General features: G+C 39.2%; 1 protein-coding gene across 2 annotated transcripts in view; it reads left to right on the top strand.

The window, feature by feature from the left end:
• The window catches only part of LOC140353860 (ephrin type-B receptor 1-like), a 179,986-nt gene that overhangs the window by 28,898 nt on the left and 135,409 nt on the right, over positions 1-15,679 (top strand). For both annotated transcript variants that reach the window (XM_072438619.1, XM_072438617.1), the window contains exons 2-5: positions 7,388-7,452; positions 7,933-8,223; positions 8,810-9,028; positions 9,393-9,573. In XM_072438619.1, the coding sequence (XP_072294720.1) occupies positions 7,388-7,452; positions 7,933-8,223; positions 8,810-9,028; positions 9,393-9,573 (756 nt within the window). The remainder of the gene's footprint in view (positions 1-7,387; positions 7,453-7,932; positions 8,224-8,809; positions 9,029-9,392; positions 9,574-15,679) is intronic.

Raw genomic sequence — 15,679 nt, 5'->3', positions numbered from 1 at the left:
TGTAACACCTTTCTTTTCTTTTGAAAACACAAAAGAGCAACCTTGTACCACTTTTTCTTACAGATGAAGAGACTAACGTACTGCAGAAACCATAGCTTTGTCCCAGATCAGCATTGAGCCGGTCATCGAGGATCCTAGAGAGAACTTTGTCATACGTTTGTGGCTCACGATCCTTGTTCCAAACTCTTTTTAGCACGTCAAGTCAAACATACTACCTTCTTCCATTCCCATGCGACTTGCTCTGTCTGTATCCATTTGTGTCTGTGCATCAGAGTCTCCACAGGTTTGTTCTTGGCGGAGCTGTCCTTCTGGTCGTTCCACTTTAACGCCTGATTGGTCGACGCTCGTCTCCCTTGACACCGCGTCTGTCATTCCACAAGGCTTTTAGTGTGGCTGCATTGTGTGTGCGCTGTGTTACCCGCTTGGAAGTATTTTTATTTTTTTTCAGACGACATCAACAGTTAGTTCTATGCAGCTGAGTTTACGCAAGAAAGAAAGAATTTGAATTTGAATATTTCTGGTCGTTCCGTCTGTAACACGAAGCTAAACCTGTGTTTCCCATCTTTAGAGGAGACTACGGTTGTCCGCCAGTGTCTAAAAAATCTTCCTATAGTTTAAAAATAACCTGAGCTACACGTGGCATACGCTATAGAATTACAATGTTGCTCTCAATTTCAAACCATTTAAAAGATTGCAATTGAGCTTTATGATGGCGCTCGGTCCAGCTTTGACAATTTGCTGCATGTCCTTCCCTCTCTCGCCCATTTCACGTGCCACGGTCCTTTCTTATAAATAAATACATTTCAATTCATGTTTTAACAGTTGTATTGTTCTCAAAGTGCACATTTTAAAGCCGTCCAGGAGCATGAACATTTGGGGTAAAATATCCAGACGGACATTTGATTCTTCAGATTGTAGCAGTTCATGTGTTTGACGAGGTTTAAAATACAGCGTTAGTTGGATATTTAGTTAAAAAGAACTTAAATAATTGCAGTCTTTGCAATTAGTTTGTTATTTCGATTCAATTGCGATTCATAAAGAGGAAAATAAAGACTCATAAAGTGTATTACAAAACAATGTCTAAATGATAGTGATAATGATAATGATAAATAACGAACTAAATGGCTTAACTTTGTTGTAGGTTTGATTCCATTTTCAAATACCTGTTCTACAAGTCATTACAACTCTTTGATTTCCTTAAATATGGGGGACCTATTATTCCTTTTGACAATCGTTTCAACTGTAAAAAGCCGTGCAATCTCAGCCGCGCACACATCAAAACTGGACACTAATTTCCCCCCCCCACTAGACATTAACCACACCTTGTCTTCCGTATACAGCTGATTTACATCCAATTACACCCCAAAGCCACTAGCGCGAGGGAGGGGCCTTCAGTCAAACGCTAAAACGACTTCTAATTCTCCGTCTGTGTCGAAAATACTTTTTATTTCCCCCCGGTGAGCCACTACATGGGTTTTAACTGCCCCAGCCACAGTTACGATCCTGCTACGATTTTGCCCGCTGACACAAAATAGTCGTGTTGAGTGGCTTTTGTGGTATGGCCCCGTGTGCGTTTGGGTGTGCGGGGGAGTGGGCATGCAGTGATCACAGCCTCCAATATGTCAAAAGTAATTAGGTTGATCGCAGAGTAAGGCCTATTATGCAGAGTGTGTGCGCCATGTGCTGTTAATTAGACAGATAAGTGGAAACGGCCTTAATAAGCCAGCGGTACACTACACGACAGCTTTTGTTCTGAGAATTGGGGGTTTTAAGAACAGAACACTATAGCTATTTGCGTTTGCTTTGTGTTAAAGAAGACATGCTTTGCTTTTTGTCTGGCATTTAGTGATAGACGATCACAAAAGTAGATCATAACTTTACGTTTTGTTCAGTGTAAATCAGAATATTGATCTCCTCTCATTATACCTCTTCATAATATAATATACATTTTCTACCATTTTCTTTCTTTTAGGGGTTGTGGGTGACTTTGGGCCGTAGGCGGGGCACACCCTGGACAGCTCGTCACGGGGTTATGAAATTTTGTGTTCTAAAAAATGCAGAATTGATTCTCTGCCTCTGCCACTGTAATACTCACTGTAGATGTTCATTTAAGGTGAAAGTTAAAGGTGGTATGGATGATTTTTTTCAGCAAATTTTTTATCATATTTCCTCGTGGCGTGGATAAATCATTAGTCCTGCCACGTATCAATCATAAAACGCACCTATCGCTCACCTGCAGCCGCGTGCGGTTCGTGCCCACGTTTCCACGTGCCTAAGCGCATTGATCTATCATAATATAGTTCCCTCAGTGTACGGGGCAAAATGAAGACGGAGAAAGACGGTCGAGCTGACGCAGAAGTGGACAGAAATCTACGGGAGACGAGCGATGTGATGCGATCCGTTGCGCTAATAAACAAACGCACGTGTGTGTTGTATAGTCCACACGGGGGAGTGCGCATGCGCACTTCCGCCTGCGTTCTCAAATCGCCGAAAAATCATTATGGTACACTTTATTGTCTCTGTGGAGAAATTGGTCTTCTACATTTGACCCATCCTTAAATGCCGCTGGGGCCTCAGGAGCAGTGAGCAGCTTCCGTTCAGCGCTCGGGGGCCCATCGCCAGAGATTTGTGCTGGGCCTTAGCGTTCATGATATATTGTCATTTGCTTTTGGGGCAACATGAAATTTGGAATATTGTGACATAGTATGGTGTAGACTGCAACTGATTTTCCTCACTGGGACAAACAGCGATGTCTAGAGACGTAGTAACACTGAATGTGGAAGCTCTGCAGAGGCTCAGAACACCAATAATGACTGAGAACGACCATGAGGAGTGGAAGCAGAACTCATAAATATCCATCCTTATAACTAAATATCCTTAAACAGGTAGTACAAACACTATCACAGATGTCACCATTATGAATTTTGTCTTGTGTCCATTATATATTCTCTATTTTAAAATCTTGATACAAATTTTAGGCCATATCTCCTTTCCCTTCCCCCACCAATCTGGGTCTGTTCATTTAAAACCAGGGGTGGCCGTGCTAAAACGGTCCATTGTCAGCACAGCAGCAGTTCTTTCTCTCTATCTTTCTATCTCTCTTTCTCTATCCCCCCCCAAGTAAGTAAGTACATTTTATTTGTATAGCACCTTTCACAGACAGAAGTCACAAAGTGCTTCACAAAACACAGAATAAAATGATAAAAACACAACAAATGTACAGTGAGCAATACATTATACAACAATATACAGTAAAATCAGCCGCTAAAACAAATGCAATTAAAAGGCTCGACTAAATAAACGTACGACGTACTTTGAAGACGTACAACTACAGTAGGTGGCGGTAAATGCACCTTTTTATATGCCATTAAAAGTAACACAACAACAACAAAAAAGCCTAAAAACCCATGCAGGCTTTCCACTGAGCTTTTATAATCAACATGGCTTTTAGGATTGTTTCCTTGCTACGACTGTTTGTATTTTCTTGTTGTTTTAATCTGTGTTTTTGATTTGTTACTGTTTGTATTTTCTTGTTGTTTTAATCTGTGTTTTTGATTTGTTACTGTTTGTATTTTCTTGTTGTTTTAATCTGTGTTTTTGATTTGTTACTGTTTGTATTTTCTTTACTTCTAGTCTGTAAAGTGCCTTGCGGGTCTCGCTCTGTGAACGTGGATCTCTACAAATAAAATGTACTTTTACTACATTTGCTGTGCGTTCAAGCCTCAAATGCAGGAACATACTGGAATACCCAAACACGTGTGGATCTATATCATAAGTATGCTTCTTGCCCTCACTTCACTTCTGCCCTTCAGTGAGCTCTACAGTAAGCCTCCACTATATAAATCACGTATTTTCAAATTGATCTTCATAAAGTAACCTCACTATAGATTGAAGGAGGCTATAGTACTCTGCCAGGACTTTTCCATTATGCTGTGAATGCTATTAAGTGTATGAAAAGATAAATCATATGGTGGTCTGTGTATGATAGCGTAATCAGTTTCCCATAAACATATTGATAAAAATGCACATTGTGTGAAAAATGTGCCTTGCCCTCAGGCTTTTACATTGTTCTAGGGATTGTGTTTGTGGATAAAGCCTGTGCAGTCCTATTGTTTCTATAACAAAGTCTATAGAATCAAATCCCCGCCCGTAAAGGATTTGTCGTATGGCTTTAAGGGAAATGCTATTCTGACATCTTTCAGGTCAACAGCATGAATCCTGTTCGCCTCTTTTACCTCACGCGCAAAAGGTTTTGTTCCATCTCCATAGTCACCTTCTATTATGTGTAAACAATGTGGCGATGCTTAAAAACTGACATTTGTAGAGCATTATATCCTGTTATATCATTTCTCCATTATGATCAGATGTTCTGGTCGCTGCTCGTAAACAATATTTAGTCAGTCATTTTGAGTAAATACAAAACACTAATGCATCATCTTTTGTGGAAATTTGAAGTGATAAAATGTTTCTTTTTTTCCAGAGTAAACACACTTTCCACTGTTGTATAAAACACACACACATGCAATATTAATGATTCTAGGGAAAAGGCAAAGATGTTCTGATAACACTAAAAGTAGTAGTTTCTTGTGGTCCGATACTGGCCACTCTTAAATTATCCTTTGTATCGGTTCCTGCTCAAATGTGTACTTGTTTAAGCATCTATCAGTATCTGTCATTTTAGTATTGTTTTTTGGACATATAACACAACAACACAAAGGAGGACAAAAATAGGGCGTTTTTTAACATTCTATTTTATTTTACAAGAGACAGATCAGCATCTTCTTAAGCTTGTTCTGCCGATATCGATCAATACAATAGATCAAGTGCATCAACATGACAGAATCAGATAAAAAACGTGGTGTAATTAGTCCATCCTGAAGCCATAAATGTATAAGTGCAATAAAAGGAAGCTGTTTGGGAAGTATCCTCTAGTCGACAGAATGAAGCACCGCCTGTTTTATTTAGAGGCTGGATGTAGGGTCTTTGTTGTCAGCGTTCAAACTAACTTGTGTCAGCTTGTTTCCTCTGGACTGGTGGCTGCACCGTGTCACTGTTAATATTACATATGACTTCATAAATACATTGAGGATGTGCACTAATGAGGGCGCAGGAGCAGTCGCAGGCTCGTTACCACTTCATATGGAGCTGTGAATCAGACACAGCGGCTCAGCTCAGCGGGTACTGCATATTTTTGACATTTATTGCTCTGCTTTTTTGGGGGGGAATCAGCGTGAGAGGAACAACACTCACACTTACACCTTTGTTGTCTTTTAACTTTGTTTCTGTATTGCAAGGCGTCTTTGAGTATCCAAAAAGTGTAATTTAAACATTATATTTATTATCTATTATATATATTATATTATATTTATTATTGTTAATAGTTGTTACCGCCCAAAACATTAAAAAAAATAATCTATTCCCTCAGAACCATGCCATTCTGCTTTCATTCTGTAGCAATATATAACACTTTAAAGGAATTAAGCTCAAATACAAATGTTCTCTTTGATTGTTAAAGTATATTCATAGAATGTTGGCGTGGGGCTAATGAATATAACAATATACTTTTAAATGTTTTATGTATTTTAATGTATCAAGTCGCCTTTCAAGTGTAATAATCTAGTTCTCCTTTATATACTTTTTGTGGTTATATAAATGCAAAATTCGAAGAAAGGCCTTCTCATAAAATGAAAATCTCTGTCTCCTTTTGTACCCCGTTCTTTGCTGTTCTCTGCGTTTCCCTTTATGTCTCTCATTTGAAATTACAGCAGGCAGGCGTTACAGATACAGCAGACAAGAAAGACACTGAACATAATCCCGTATGCCGCTTCTTCACCATTACCGCAGTCGGATCTATAATATAAAGTGACATGTTGTACACTGAACACAGGCGTCTGGGCTCCGCCTGTCAGACCGCTCTGTTGTCGACCTGTCAGATATATTTGTGAGCTTTCATGCACCTTTGTCGTCACATGAGGGGGGGTAGGGGGCAGTTTTTATGTATCGTGGCGATGTTTTACCCGATAACAAATGAGAAATGGTGTCGGGCTTTGTTTGGTTATGAGGAAACATAAGCTTATGTATTGTTAGGTTTATGGAGAATAAGTCTTGGGACCGTATATGTTTGTGTCCATGAATAAATGTGGGTCTTGGATGTGGTGGTGTGATTCAAGCATGAATTATAGACTCTTCCAGGGGTGACGTGTTAAGAATAACAGCGCACTCAGCCCGGTACTGATGTAAACCTTCAATCTCATTCATTTTAATGAGGCAGCAACATAAAAAACGTGGATTTCGACGTTTGTAGACCGCGCAGACAAATAAAAGTTGTTAGCATTCATGAACATTTCGGTGCTAAATCTTGCCACATCAGTAAACTATTGTATTCTACTGGTCTCTCTCTCTTTTTTTCTCTCTCTCTCTCTCTGTCAGGTTCGCTCACGTGTCTCTCACTCGAGGTAAAGGGCGTTCGCTCACCAACGAAATCACGTCTCATACTTTAGCGGTCGTGTTTTTATGCAGTCGTTAAAACAAGACCGCTGAAGTTTAGAACTTCTAACGGCACTCGTCGGGACGTTTTTATTGGACCTCCTCACATCTTTTATCTCAAGTGTCTGTCTTTTTTTTTAACAGCCCAATAGGTTGTTCAGTCTTGTGGTCTAATAAAGAAGCTTGCATCTTTTAAAAGTTTTGCACCAACTAAACAGCAACTGAAACATTAACATTAACTCCCATCAAGTACAAACATTTTTTAAAACTTTGTCCTCCTTTTTGAGAAAACCAAGCCTAGTTATTGAGGCCGCGTTATAAATGGCTTGCATTGTTGTTTCTTCTGTAGGCCAACTCTATTGTCCCCGCTATTTAGAATCAATACAAATAATGCCTACAAAAATCCATATGTCATTTAGCCTTAGCTTGGCTGGCCAGAGTACTACTTTCTAGCATGAATATTGTATATATTCCTATTTTTAACCAATCTATAACAACAAATGAAAATCAGTTTGTAATTAGAAACCTTTTGTTAAAATATATGCTACTTTGAAATATCCCTGCTGATTGAAATGTACAGATATTAACATCGATTAATGCCTTTCGTGATGTTAGCAGGGTTATTTTCTAGAATCATAATTTATTGCAACGATTACCACTATTTTGAACAAAACCCGGTTGAGTACACATGCGATGTAGACCAGCTCATCTTTGTAATATGGGGCGTAATATCCAAAGCACTCACATTTTGCAAAGACCATTAGTGTTTTTTCCAGTTATATTTCAAGTGTACGTTTCATCAACGCGTCTGAGCTGACTCTTTAATCACGCATGTCCCCGTGTGCGTCCCGCAGCGTCCTGTGCTCACTTCCCTCTGTCTGTTTCTCCTTCTTCCCCACAGAGACGGTGATGGACACGCGGACAGCCACAGCAGAGCTCGGTTGGATATCGTTCCCTGCCAACGGGGTAAGAACACTCTGCAGAGGTGTGCTGTTCCAGAGCGAGCGAGCCGTTCTTACCGTTGGGAAAGCTGGCTCCAGAGCACTGTAACCCATTAACAAGTCTGTCAAAAACTTAATTACCACGGCAAGGTGACACCAATTTACCTCTGCGAAGTGAAATCCGATATATAACAAAAGAACTGCATGGAAAACAATAGCGCGGTTTCAAAGCTTGTATGTTTTTGTGCTTGGTTTTCTTCCTGACTGTAAACTTCTATGTCTGTGAGAGGTCCTAATTGTGATGAATGGTTGTCCCCGAACGGCAGAGTACAAGGTGGAAGAACAATAAAATGAATGAAAGAAAGAACGAAGGGAAATGGGGGGCAATCAGAGGAAAGAGGAAGAAGGGAGAGAGTGTTCGTCAAGGCTTATAAACCCATTAATCATGCTCCTCCGTCCATTTATTTCCCATGTTTTACCGCTGTTTTTGATGTGTCTTTTCCAGTGGGAAGAGGTGAGCGGCTATGATGAGAACCTCAACACTATTAGGACGTACCAGGTCTGCAACGTCTTCGAGCCGAGCCAAAACAACTGGCTGCTCACTACCTACATCGATCGAAGGGCCGCCCAGAGGATATACGTGGAGATTCGCTTCACGGTGCGGGACTGCGCCTCCATACCCAGCGTCCTCGGCTCTTGCAAGGAGACGTTTAACCTGTACTACCTGGAGACGGACAGGACGGTGACCGAGGGCGTCAAGGGCGTGGAGTACTGGGCCAACGCGCCGTTTCTTAAGGTAAAAATAGGGCGAGAAAATCACGGTGCGCAGCTGTTACTACTCGCTTAATGAAGCGCATGGTGTTAATTTGGCCCATTGTGTTACCATGGTAACGGTTAAAGGGATTAGTTGAAGATGGGCATGCAACCACTAAAAATATTTTATTATAAGCAACTAACTGGGCCAATCCCGATATTTACTGTTTTGAGTTATTGTTTAAAAAATAATAGGTCTATTTTGGGGCTCAATTTATTGCATGTATATTTTATTTACAATAGTGGAAATATGTATGAATGTTGTAAGCACTGCCTACACTAAACGTTACAATCAGCTTCCATCTGTAATTCATTATTATGGCTTAACAGGGAACCAAACCAGGACTAAACTGGGATCAAACTAGAACTCATATAGTTGCGATACAAAAACTCAATTTCAGAAAAGGCACACTTAAAACCAAGTTTAATACCACCATTATTTTTCAAATTCAATATTCAAAAACTATTCAGGGATGTCCCAGTTTTTTCATGTGTTTTTCCATGATCAAAACCTGCTCCATTCAGTATATAGTTCTACTCTAACAACAGAAATCTATTTTTGTTTGCAGGTGGACACTATAGCAGCAGATGAGAGCTTCTCCCAGGTGGACTTTGGGGGGAGGCTGATGAAGGTGAACACAGAGGTCAGAAGTTTTGGCCCTCTGTCCAAAGGCAAAGGCTTCCACTTGGCCTTCCAGGACCTGGGAGCCTGCATGTCGCTGCTGGCTGTCAGAGTCTTCTATAAGAAATGTCCCAGCATCGTGCAGAACTTTGCTTATTTCCCTGAGGTGAGGACTAAACATATTGCACTTAGCATAAATTACATGCCATGGGGTTGTAATTGCTTTCTAGTCGTGGTGGATTTGCAAAAGAAAAAGACATTCACTATAGGTTTCATCACACCTGCAAAATGCCATTTAACATTCACTGTTTTTTTTTTTAAATTTGGAGTCAATAACACCATGTTTAAATCTGGCTTTTAATTATGTATTTTACAGAAACAAATAGTTCTCTTCCTTAGTTTATTAGATTGTCCCTTCTGAGGATATGTTCTTTTTGTTTTCTCCGTATCAGTCACAATCCTGTGTAGTAAATTATGCACACTCACTATTACTCCATATGCAAATATTTTGTGTCGTCTATTCTTGTCAGACTCTCACTGGAGCGGAGTCCACCTCGTTAGTCATTGCCAGAGGAAGTTGTATCCCCAATGCAGAGGAAGTGGACGTGCCCATAAAGCTGTACTGTAATGGAGACGGAGAGTGGATGGTCCCCATTGGCAGCTGCAGCTGCAAGGCGGGATACGAGCCAGACAATGGCAACCTGTGTCGAGGTGAGACACGTTTATCACGGCCACAGTGCCACAAATGAGCTCTTCTTACATAAAGGACCAACCAAAGCAGGTGCACATCACATGCAGCGTGGTCAAATCATATTAAAAAAGACTTATTATTCATTTATGTTAATTAATTCCACTGACCTTGCTTTTGGAATATGACATTTTGTGGCATTCCACTTTACATTTAAACTAGGCTTTCACAAACCGATCTGACATGAACGATAATAGTTCTTTAATCTCAATCAGCTTTGTTCATTTATATTTCCTTTCCCACATCTTTTACAAGCAGATTGCTTTTAGATGTTTGGTTAAATGATTCTAATATCCAAATACTTCATGTTTATTCATTTTATTTTAAGCACTTTTATGGGACACAAAACAATAACAAAACAGTGAATTAAAATAGATGAATCAAACAAACTATTCAGAAAAGACACTGAGTAAAACAATTCAGAGATTAAAAATAATGCAGTTCCATGAATCCCGGATGAAACGGAACCGGCTAAACAGATGGGTTTTGAGATTTAAAAACATACATGATTTAGTGCCGTGTCGAGCAAACCTGTTTTGAGAGCAATAAATACTGGACCGGTGACATGTGCCCGGATCATTCTGAAACTGTAAAAAAGAGCACAGTTCTCCTGCACTGAAAATGTTGAAATGCTGTTTGTGAAAGGCTGTCGGGGAAGTGGAAGGGATGGTTTTGTTGTTTGTACATGTCTGCAACTGTCTGAATGTATAAATGTGTTGTTTTCCTAAACGTTGCCCATCGCTGTTTTTGTTATTTCACGTTTTGCTCTGTTCTGGTGTTGTTTAAATTATGAAAAAAGGGGAAAAAACATACATACACTATACATTCAACATTTTCTCACGATTACAAAAACAAAATGGTGAACATATTAAACATTCTTTTTGATAGTGGTTTTGTTACATTGATATGTTGAGTTGTGCCTAAAAAGAACATAGTAACACTTTATTTGTACCTTTTATTCGCATGTTTATTGAATTCTAACTCGAGATCACCATATATTCTGGACAGGTTACAGCCGTGAAAAATAAGAGGTTAAAGAAGCTACTAATTGACATGGTCCATCTATCTGTCCTCGCATCGATCTCCCGTTCTCAGCGTGGCACCTACACACCACAGCATAATTCTGAATTTTAAGTGCATTTCCAACAGCCGACTGGTGTCAATTTCACATGAATGACTGACAGAGAAATAGCGGCAAACCTTACGCACAATCCAATTAAATAGGTGCTATTCCCATGTTATGCCATTAAGGCTTGACGGGCGGTGGCACAAATTAGCTGTGATGACAGGAAACACACCGCCAGCAAATATGCTTCTTATAATTAACCGTAACAGGTTTGATATTAGCAGCTGAGGCAAGCAGTCACGCACAAGTGAATAAAGTGAGAAATACAAGGATGCATGTAAACATTTCACCTAGTTAGTATGATATGTATGTACTACAGAGATTATTCATTAGTTCAATTCAAATTAAACCTCTTATGATTAATATTTTAGTTATTATTTGTTTATTTAAGTGGAGACAATGCTCATGAATACAAATGTAAATGGAAATGTGCCAGTATTAGCAGTATGCAGCTCGTTTCCAACTGCAGTCCCCAGGCAAGATGTGAAATGCCAGCAATATTCCAAACTAATTTACATTATATATTAGTAAAAAGTTAAACAAATTGAGAGGCCACATGAACGATGAAACACGTACAGCATTCTGCAAATATGCATTTTCAGGACAAGAGCAGCATAAAGTAATTACCGGTACGTTTTTTAACTATGGTCACTGGCTTGATTCTCAGGTAACCACAATTTGAACAATTTAAAAGTTCAGTGTGTACCAGAATTGTGTTTATTAGATGGTATTGTGTTGTGTTCCAAATCTGAACAGCTCGTACTGAAAAAGCAGATTGGCGGAAGGCACTTTTCCTCAGGGATGGCCAGATGAGGAGCAATTTCCCAATTTACCAGTTTATATTTGACCAAAATAGGCAAGGCAAGGCGAGTTTATTTGTCGAGCACAATCCGTACACAAAGCAATTCAAAGTGCTTCACACAACAGGGAAAAAATGCATTCAAATACAGAAATCACAAAACAGTTTGGAACATAAAAGAGAAAAAAATTAGATAATGAAATACTGCAACAGTGATGGCCAAAAGGTTTCATGTCCAGGACTTTTTTTGCTCATAAACATAAATGTATACGTGTAGAAACAGCAACATTGTCCAATCTGTTCTTAAATATGTTTTATGATTTCATTTTATCAACTTCAAAGCCCGTTTTTTTATTTGTATTTTATGCTCCAAGCTGTTATACATCAAACTTCACAATCTTGTACTTGGAGGATTTGTTGAAATGTAGTTTACCTCCAAAAAAAGTGAATAAGTAAGTAAAGTAATTAACTAAATAATCCCCCCTGTAATTATTATTTTTATGTCGATCTAAGTACTCATAATGAAGCAGGAAATATATATGAATAGGAATATAAACTACGAAAAACATGCTATTTTTTCTTACATTTATGTGAGTAAACCATGGGTGAGGTTTCAAATGGATATCTCTAAATGTAAAAAAATAAAACATTGTACTGTCCTGCAGTGTCCCAGGACCGGTTTTATCCTTTTTAAAACAATTTACAAACTAGGAACTTGGTGCAACATAAAACAGTGAATAATACTCGTAAGAATATAAACTATAATCAAATAAAGGAATGCAAAAATAAATAGATTACCATTAATTACAAAATGCACACAACATGAACAGAACAGCAGTGCAATTAGCAGTGCAAATAGAAAGTGTTAAAGACTTTAAAGAGTCTATATTGCCACATATTATAGATATCTAAAGCTGGCTAAAGTTACACACTGTTCTAATGTACTTCTTAATCAATAACACACCTGAAATTATGCTGTTGGTGCCCACATCTCTTCAATTTTTGCTTGGTCTTGTATAAGTATATATTGATTTTGCTTTGTGTAATTTCTTGTCTTCACTTTTAATAGTCACTAAACGAATATTCTTAAAAGCAGCAACCCACCAGTGCTGAGTCAAGGCGCCGCTATAATAAATCGTAAATGTTTATTTTGTCCTGGCAAGTAAAGTGTGTCATTTGGATCCGTCATAGTCCAATAATCACATGCAAACATACACTTTTCAGATGGAGTTTTGCCCACGGGTGCAGCCATATGTTAATATTAGTCGAAGCGAACCCCAGTTGAGTGAGTGCGGCACAAAAATAACTCGCCGTGTGCCATATTTCTCTCCTTTTCCTTTTATATCTGGCCTCCTTCCCTACTTCCTCGTCTGAAGTAGTACCAATCACTCCTTATTATCCCCAGAGAGTCTCTTCCATTTACTGCGTAGGCGGTGATATATGTACATACGGTGCCATGATAAGTGAGCACGCTTCATCCTCGTGTTAATTAGTTTAGCGTGTTTCGGCCAGATTAGTCCACAGCAAATGACTCGGAACTGTCAGACTGGCATGATAAAGGGAAGAAGACGCAGGACCAGGAGCGACAAGAAGGGGGGAGAAGAAAAAGAAGTGTATTTGACTCCAAAAAGTTACTATAAAAAGACAAACCAAGGACAAGGTTGTTAAAAATAAGTATGGCGGATGAAACAGATTGCGAGCACAGAGGGCAAGGGTAAATATGATCGTATCTGTCCCAAATGAAATCTTTTTAAATTAAAGCATGTATTAAATCAAGACAGGTCACACTTATCGACGCCTGCTGCCGTTATAGTTTTAGAGGTGTTTTGCATTAATTATCGTCTAATTCCTCTCCCATAAGATGCTTAACAGGAGTAACTGAATTAGGACGCTGTAATAGACTTTCAATTTTGGAATTTAATGTCATATTTTGAAATTGAGAGCAGCGGGTCTCTCTATAGGCGCTTTTGAATGAAATATCCCAAAAGAAAATGCTGAACCTTGTAATTGTTAAGAATTATTTCCATGAATGGGCCATAATAATCTTGGTTTAAAGGTGTTCTACATTTTCTGGTGGATGGTCACCTGCTTTCTTCCATAGGGTCAGGACGGTGCATGTTAATGAATATACATGCTGTAAACAGGGCGGATTATAGCCACGGACTGATGTCCCACATTCAGTTGGTTTGGTTACACAAGTTGCTTGTCTCCATGGAGATTTTATTTATTTTCCCAACTTTACCTTATCTATCTCCATGGAAGGTTAGATCTATGGAGCGGCAAGTCCATTAAAAGTAGAATATTATTTAGCAATAAAAACACCTTTAACTGAAGAAGATTCCAGGCAAAGGAATAACATCTCCATGGAAACAATCTGGTGATGGATCCTCATCCAATAACGTTCCATAGTGGACCTTTAATTAAAGCTCTTTCAACTGACAACAATCCACAAAAGAAACTAAACATCTACATTTTGAGAATTAAACCTGCCCTGTTTCTGCCACCACTGCAGAGCATTAGACTTAAAGAGTTACTTAAAGGTGCACTATGTAACCTTTCTGGTGCTTGGTCTGCCACCTGCTTGTCTCCATGGAGATGTTATTGCTTTGCCTGGAAATCTAAATAGATAGACATGTTTGATTATTTCTGGCAAATAAATATAATTTCCACTGAAGTAAAAGTACAATCACTTGTCTAAAGAGGACTCAGGTAAAAGTCAAAGTACTCTGTGTTAATCACACACAGCGGTGATACTAAAAGTTGAGTCAAACACAGCGGTGCTCTCACAGATGTGCTCGGCAACGCAGTCAAATACCTTTAATCTACCTGCTCCGTCGCCACGTGAACGCACTCCTCTTCCTCGCTGTGCCTCGCTCGCTCATGCAGCTCTAGCAGTAGAAGTAAAAAGTCACCAAAAGTTTGAATACTCAAGTAAAGTACAGATACAACAAACTACTTAAGTAGTATCAATGCCAATGCTTCTCCATAGAAAAAACGTACTGGTATTTATGCTTTCCTTCCTTCCGTAGGACATAAAGTGCAATACCTAAGCAGGAAGGAAAATGTGTTGTGCTGCTGAAAGGTTAAGGCAGTATGAACACATGTATAGGTCACCAATGTAAATGTCAATGTTTGCCTTTGAAACAAGACAGGAAATCAATTCGGATGAAGGCTAAATTATGTGTGGTTGGCTACATCTTTTGCATTTTCCTCCAGGAAATTGAATGAGGACACATGAAAAATTCATTTGCAAAAACATCGGAGGCTTTTACTCTTTGTGTAGCAATATTTTCAAAAGCCAAACCTATTTTACTGCAATCAAATTATTATTCCATCCCTCCTTGGCGAATTATGTCTATTTTAAGCACAACTAATTCAAATCAAGTCCCCTCCGAGTTTGTTGACCTGGCTACTTCAGAAAAAAAAAAAAAGGTCCTTCTGTAGATGTTAATATACAGCAGGTGGCGCTAGCACCGCAATAGCACTTAACCTTCTGCTAACATTAGCATTCTTGGATAACTCAACACATTTGAACTGTTCGATCACTTAAAATTATTTAAGTCTTTGAGTCTGTTTTGGCACAATATAACGTGTAAAGTTGGCACTTTCTCCTGAAACTGCTGAACAGCGGGTGATAAATCTCCTGTCCTCCTCAGCCCATTCATTGCAAACTGTGTTAACTCAGTCACAATGATGAGGTGGATTCACTGTAGTATAAAAACATGAGAAAATGACAATCCATGCGACACTATAAAGAGCTGTTTGAGGCGTTTTGATCAAAGAATGCCAATGTGCTTTTGACACCTTGTACTGACACATATTAAAACCACTTGTGTTATTTGCTCTATTTACAGCTCCGTGCAGAGGCTAAACAGTGATTTGAATTGTCACGGGACCATCCTGTCTTTATAGTTTTGGCATCTTTTTGGTGTGGTCGCCTGCCAATCAGCTGATAACCACTTGGCAGGAGCGACTGGATCCTCTATTGGAACAGATGGTTGACTTGTGCACGTCCGGGCCACAAACTTGGTGTTTATTTCCCCACCAGTCCGGCATTTTGTGCAAACCATCCGGCAAAATTGGCCCGGACTCAAAGCATGGCGCGCATGTTGTTGTGTAAACAGAATTTCAAAAAGTCCTCTGC

Source organism: Eucyclogobius newberryi, unplaced genomic scaffold (assembly GCF_026437365.1).
Source record: "Eucyclogobius newberryi isolate DKJ021-1_F unplaced genomic scaffold, fEucNew1.0.hap1 SCAF_9, whole genome shotgun sequence".
NCBI classification, from domain to species: domain Eukaryota; kingdom Metazoa; phylum Chordata; class Actinopteri; order Gobiiformes; family Gobiidae; genus Eucyclogobius; species Eucyclogobius newberryi.
The sequence above is the reverse complement of the archived record's forward strand: the minus strand, read 5'-3'. Positions and strand labels throughout refer to the sequence as shown.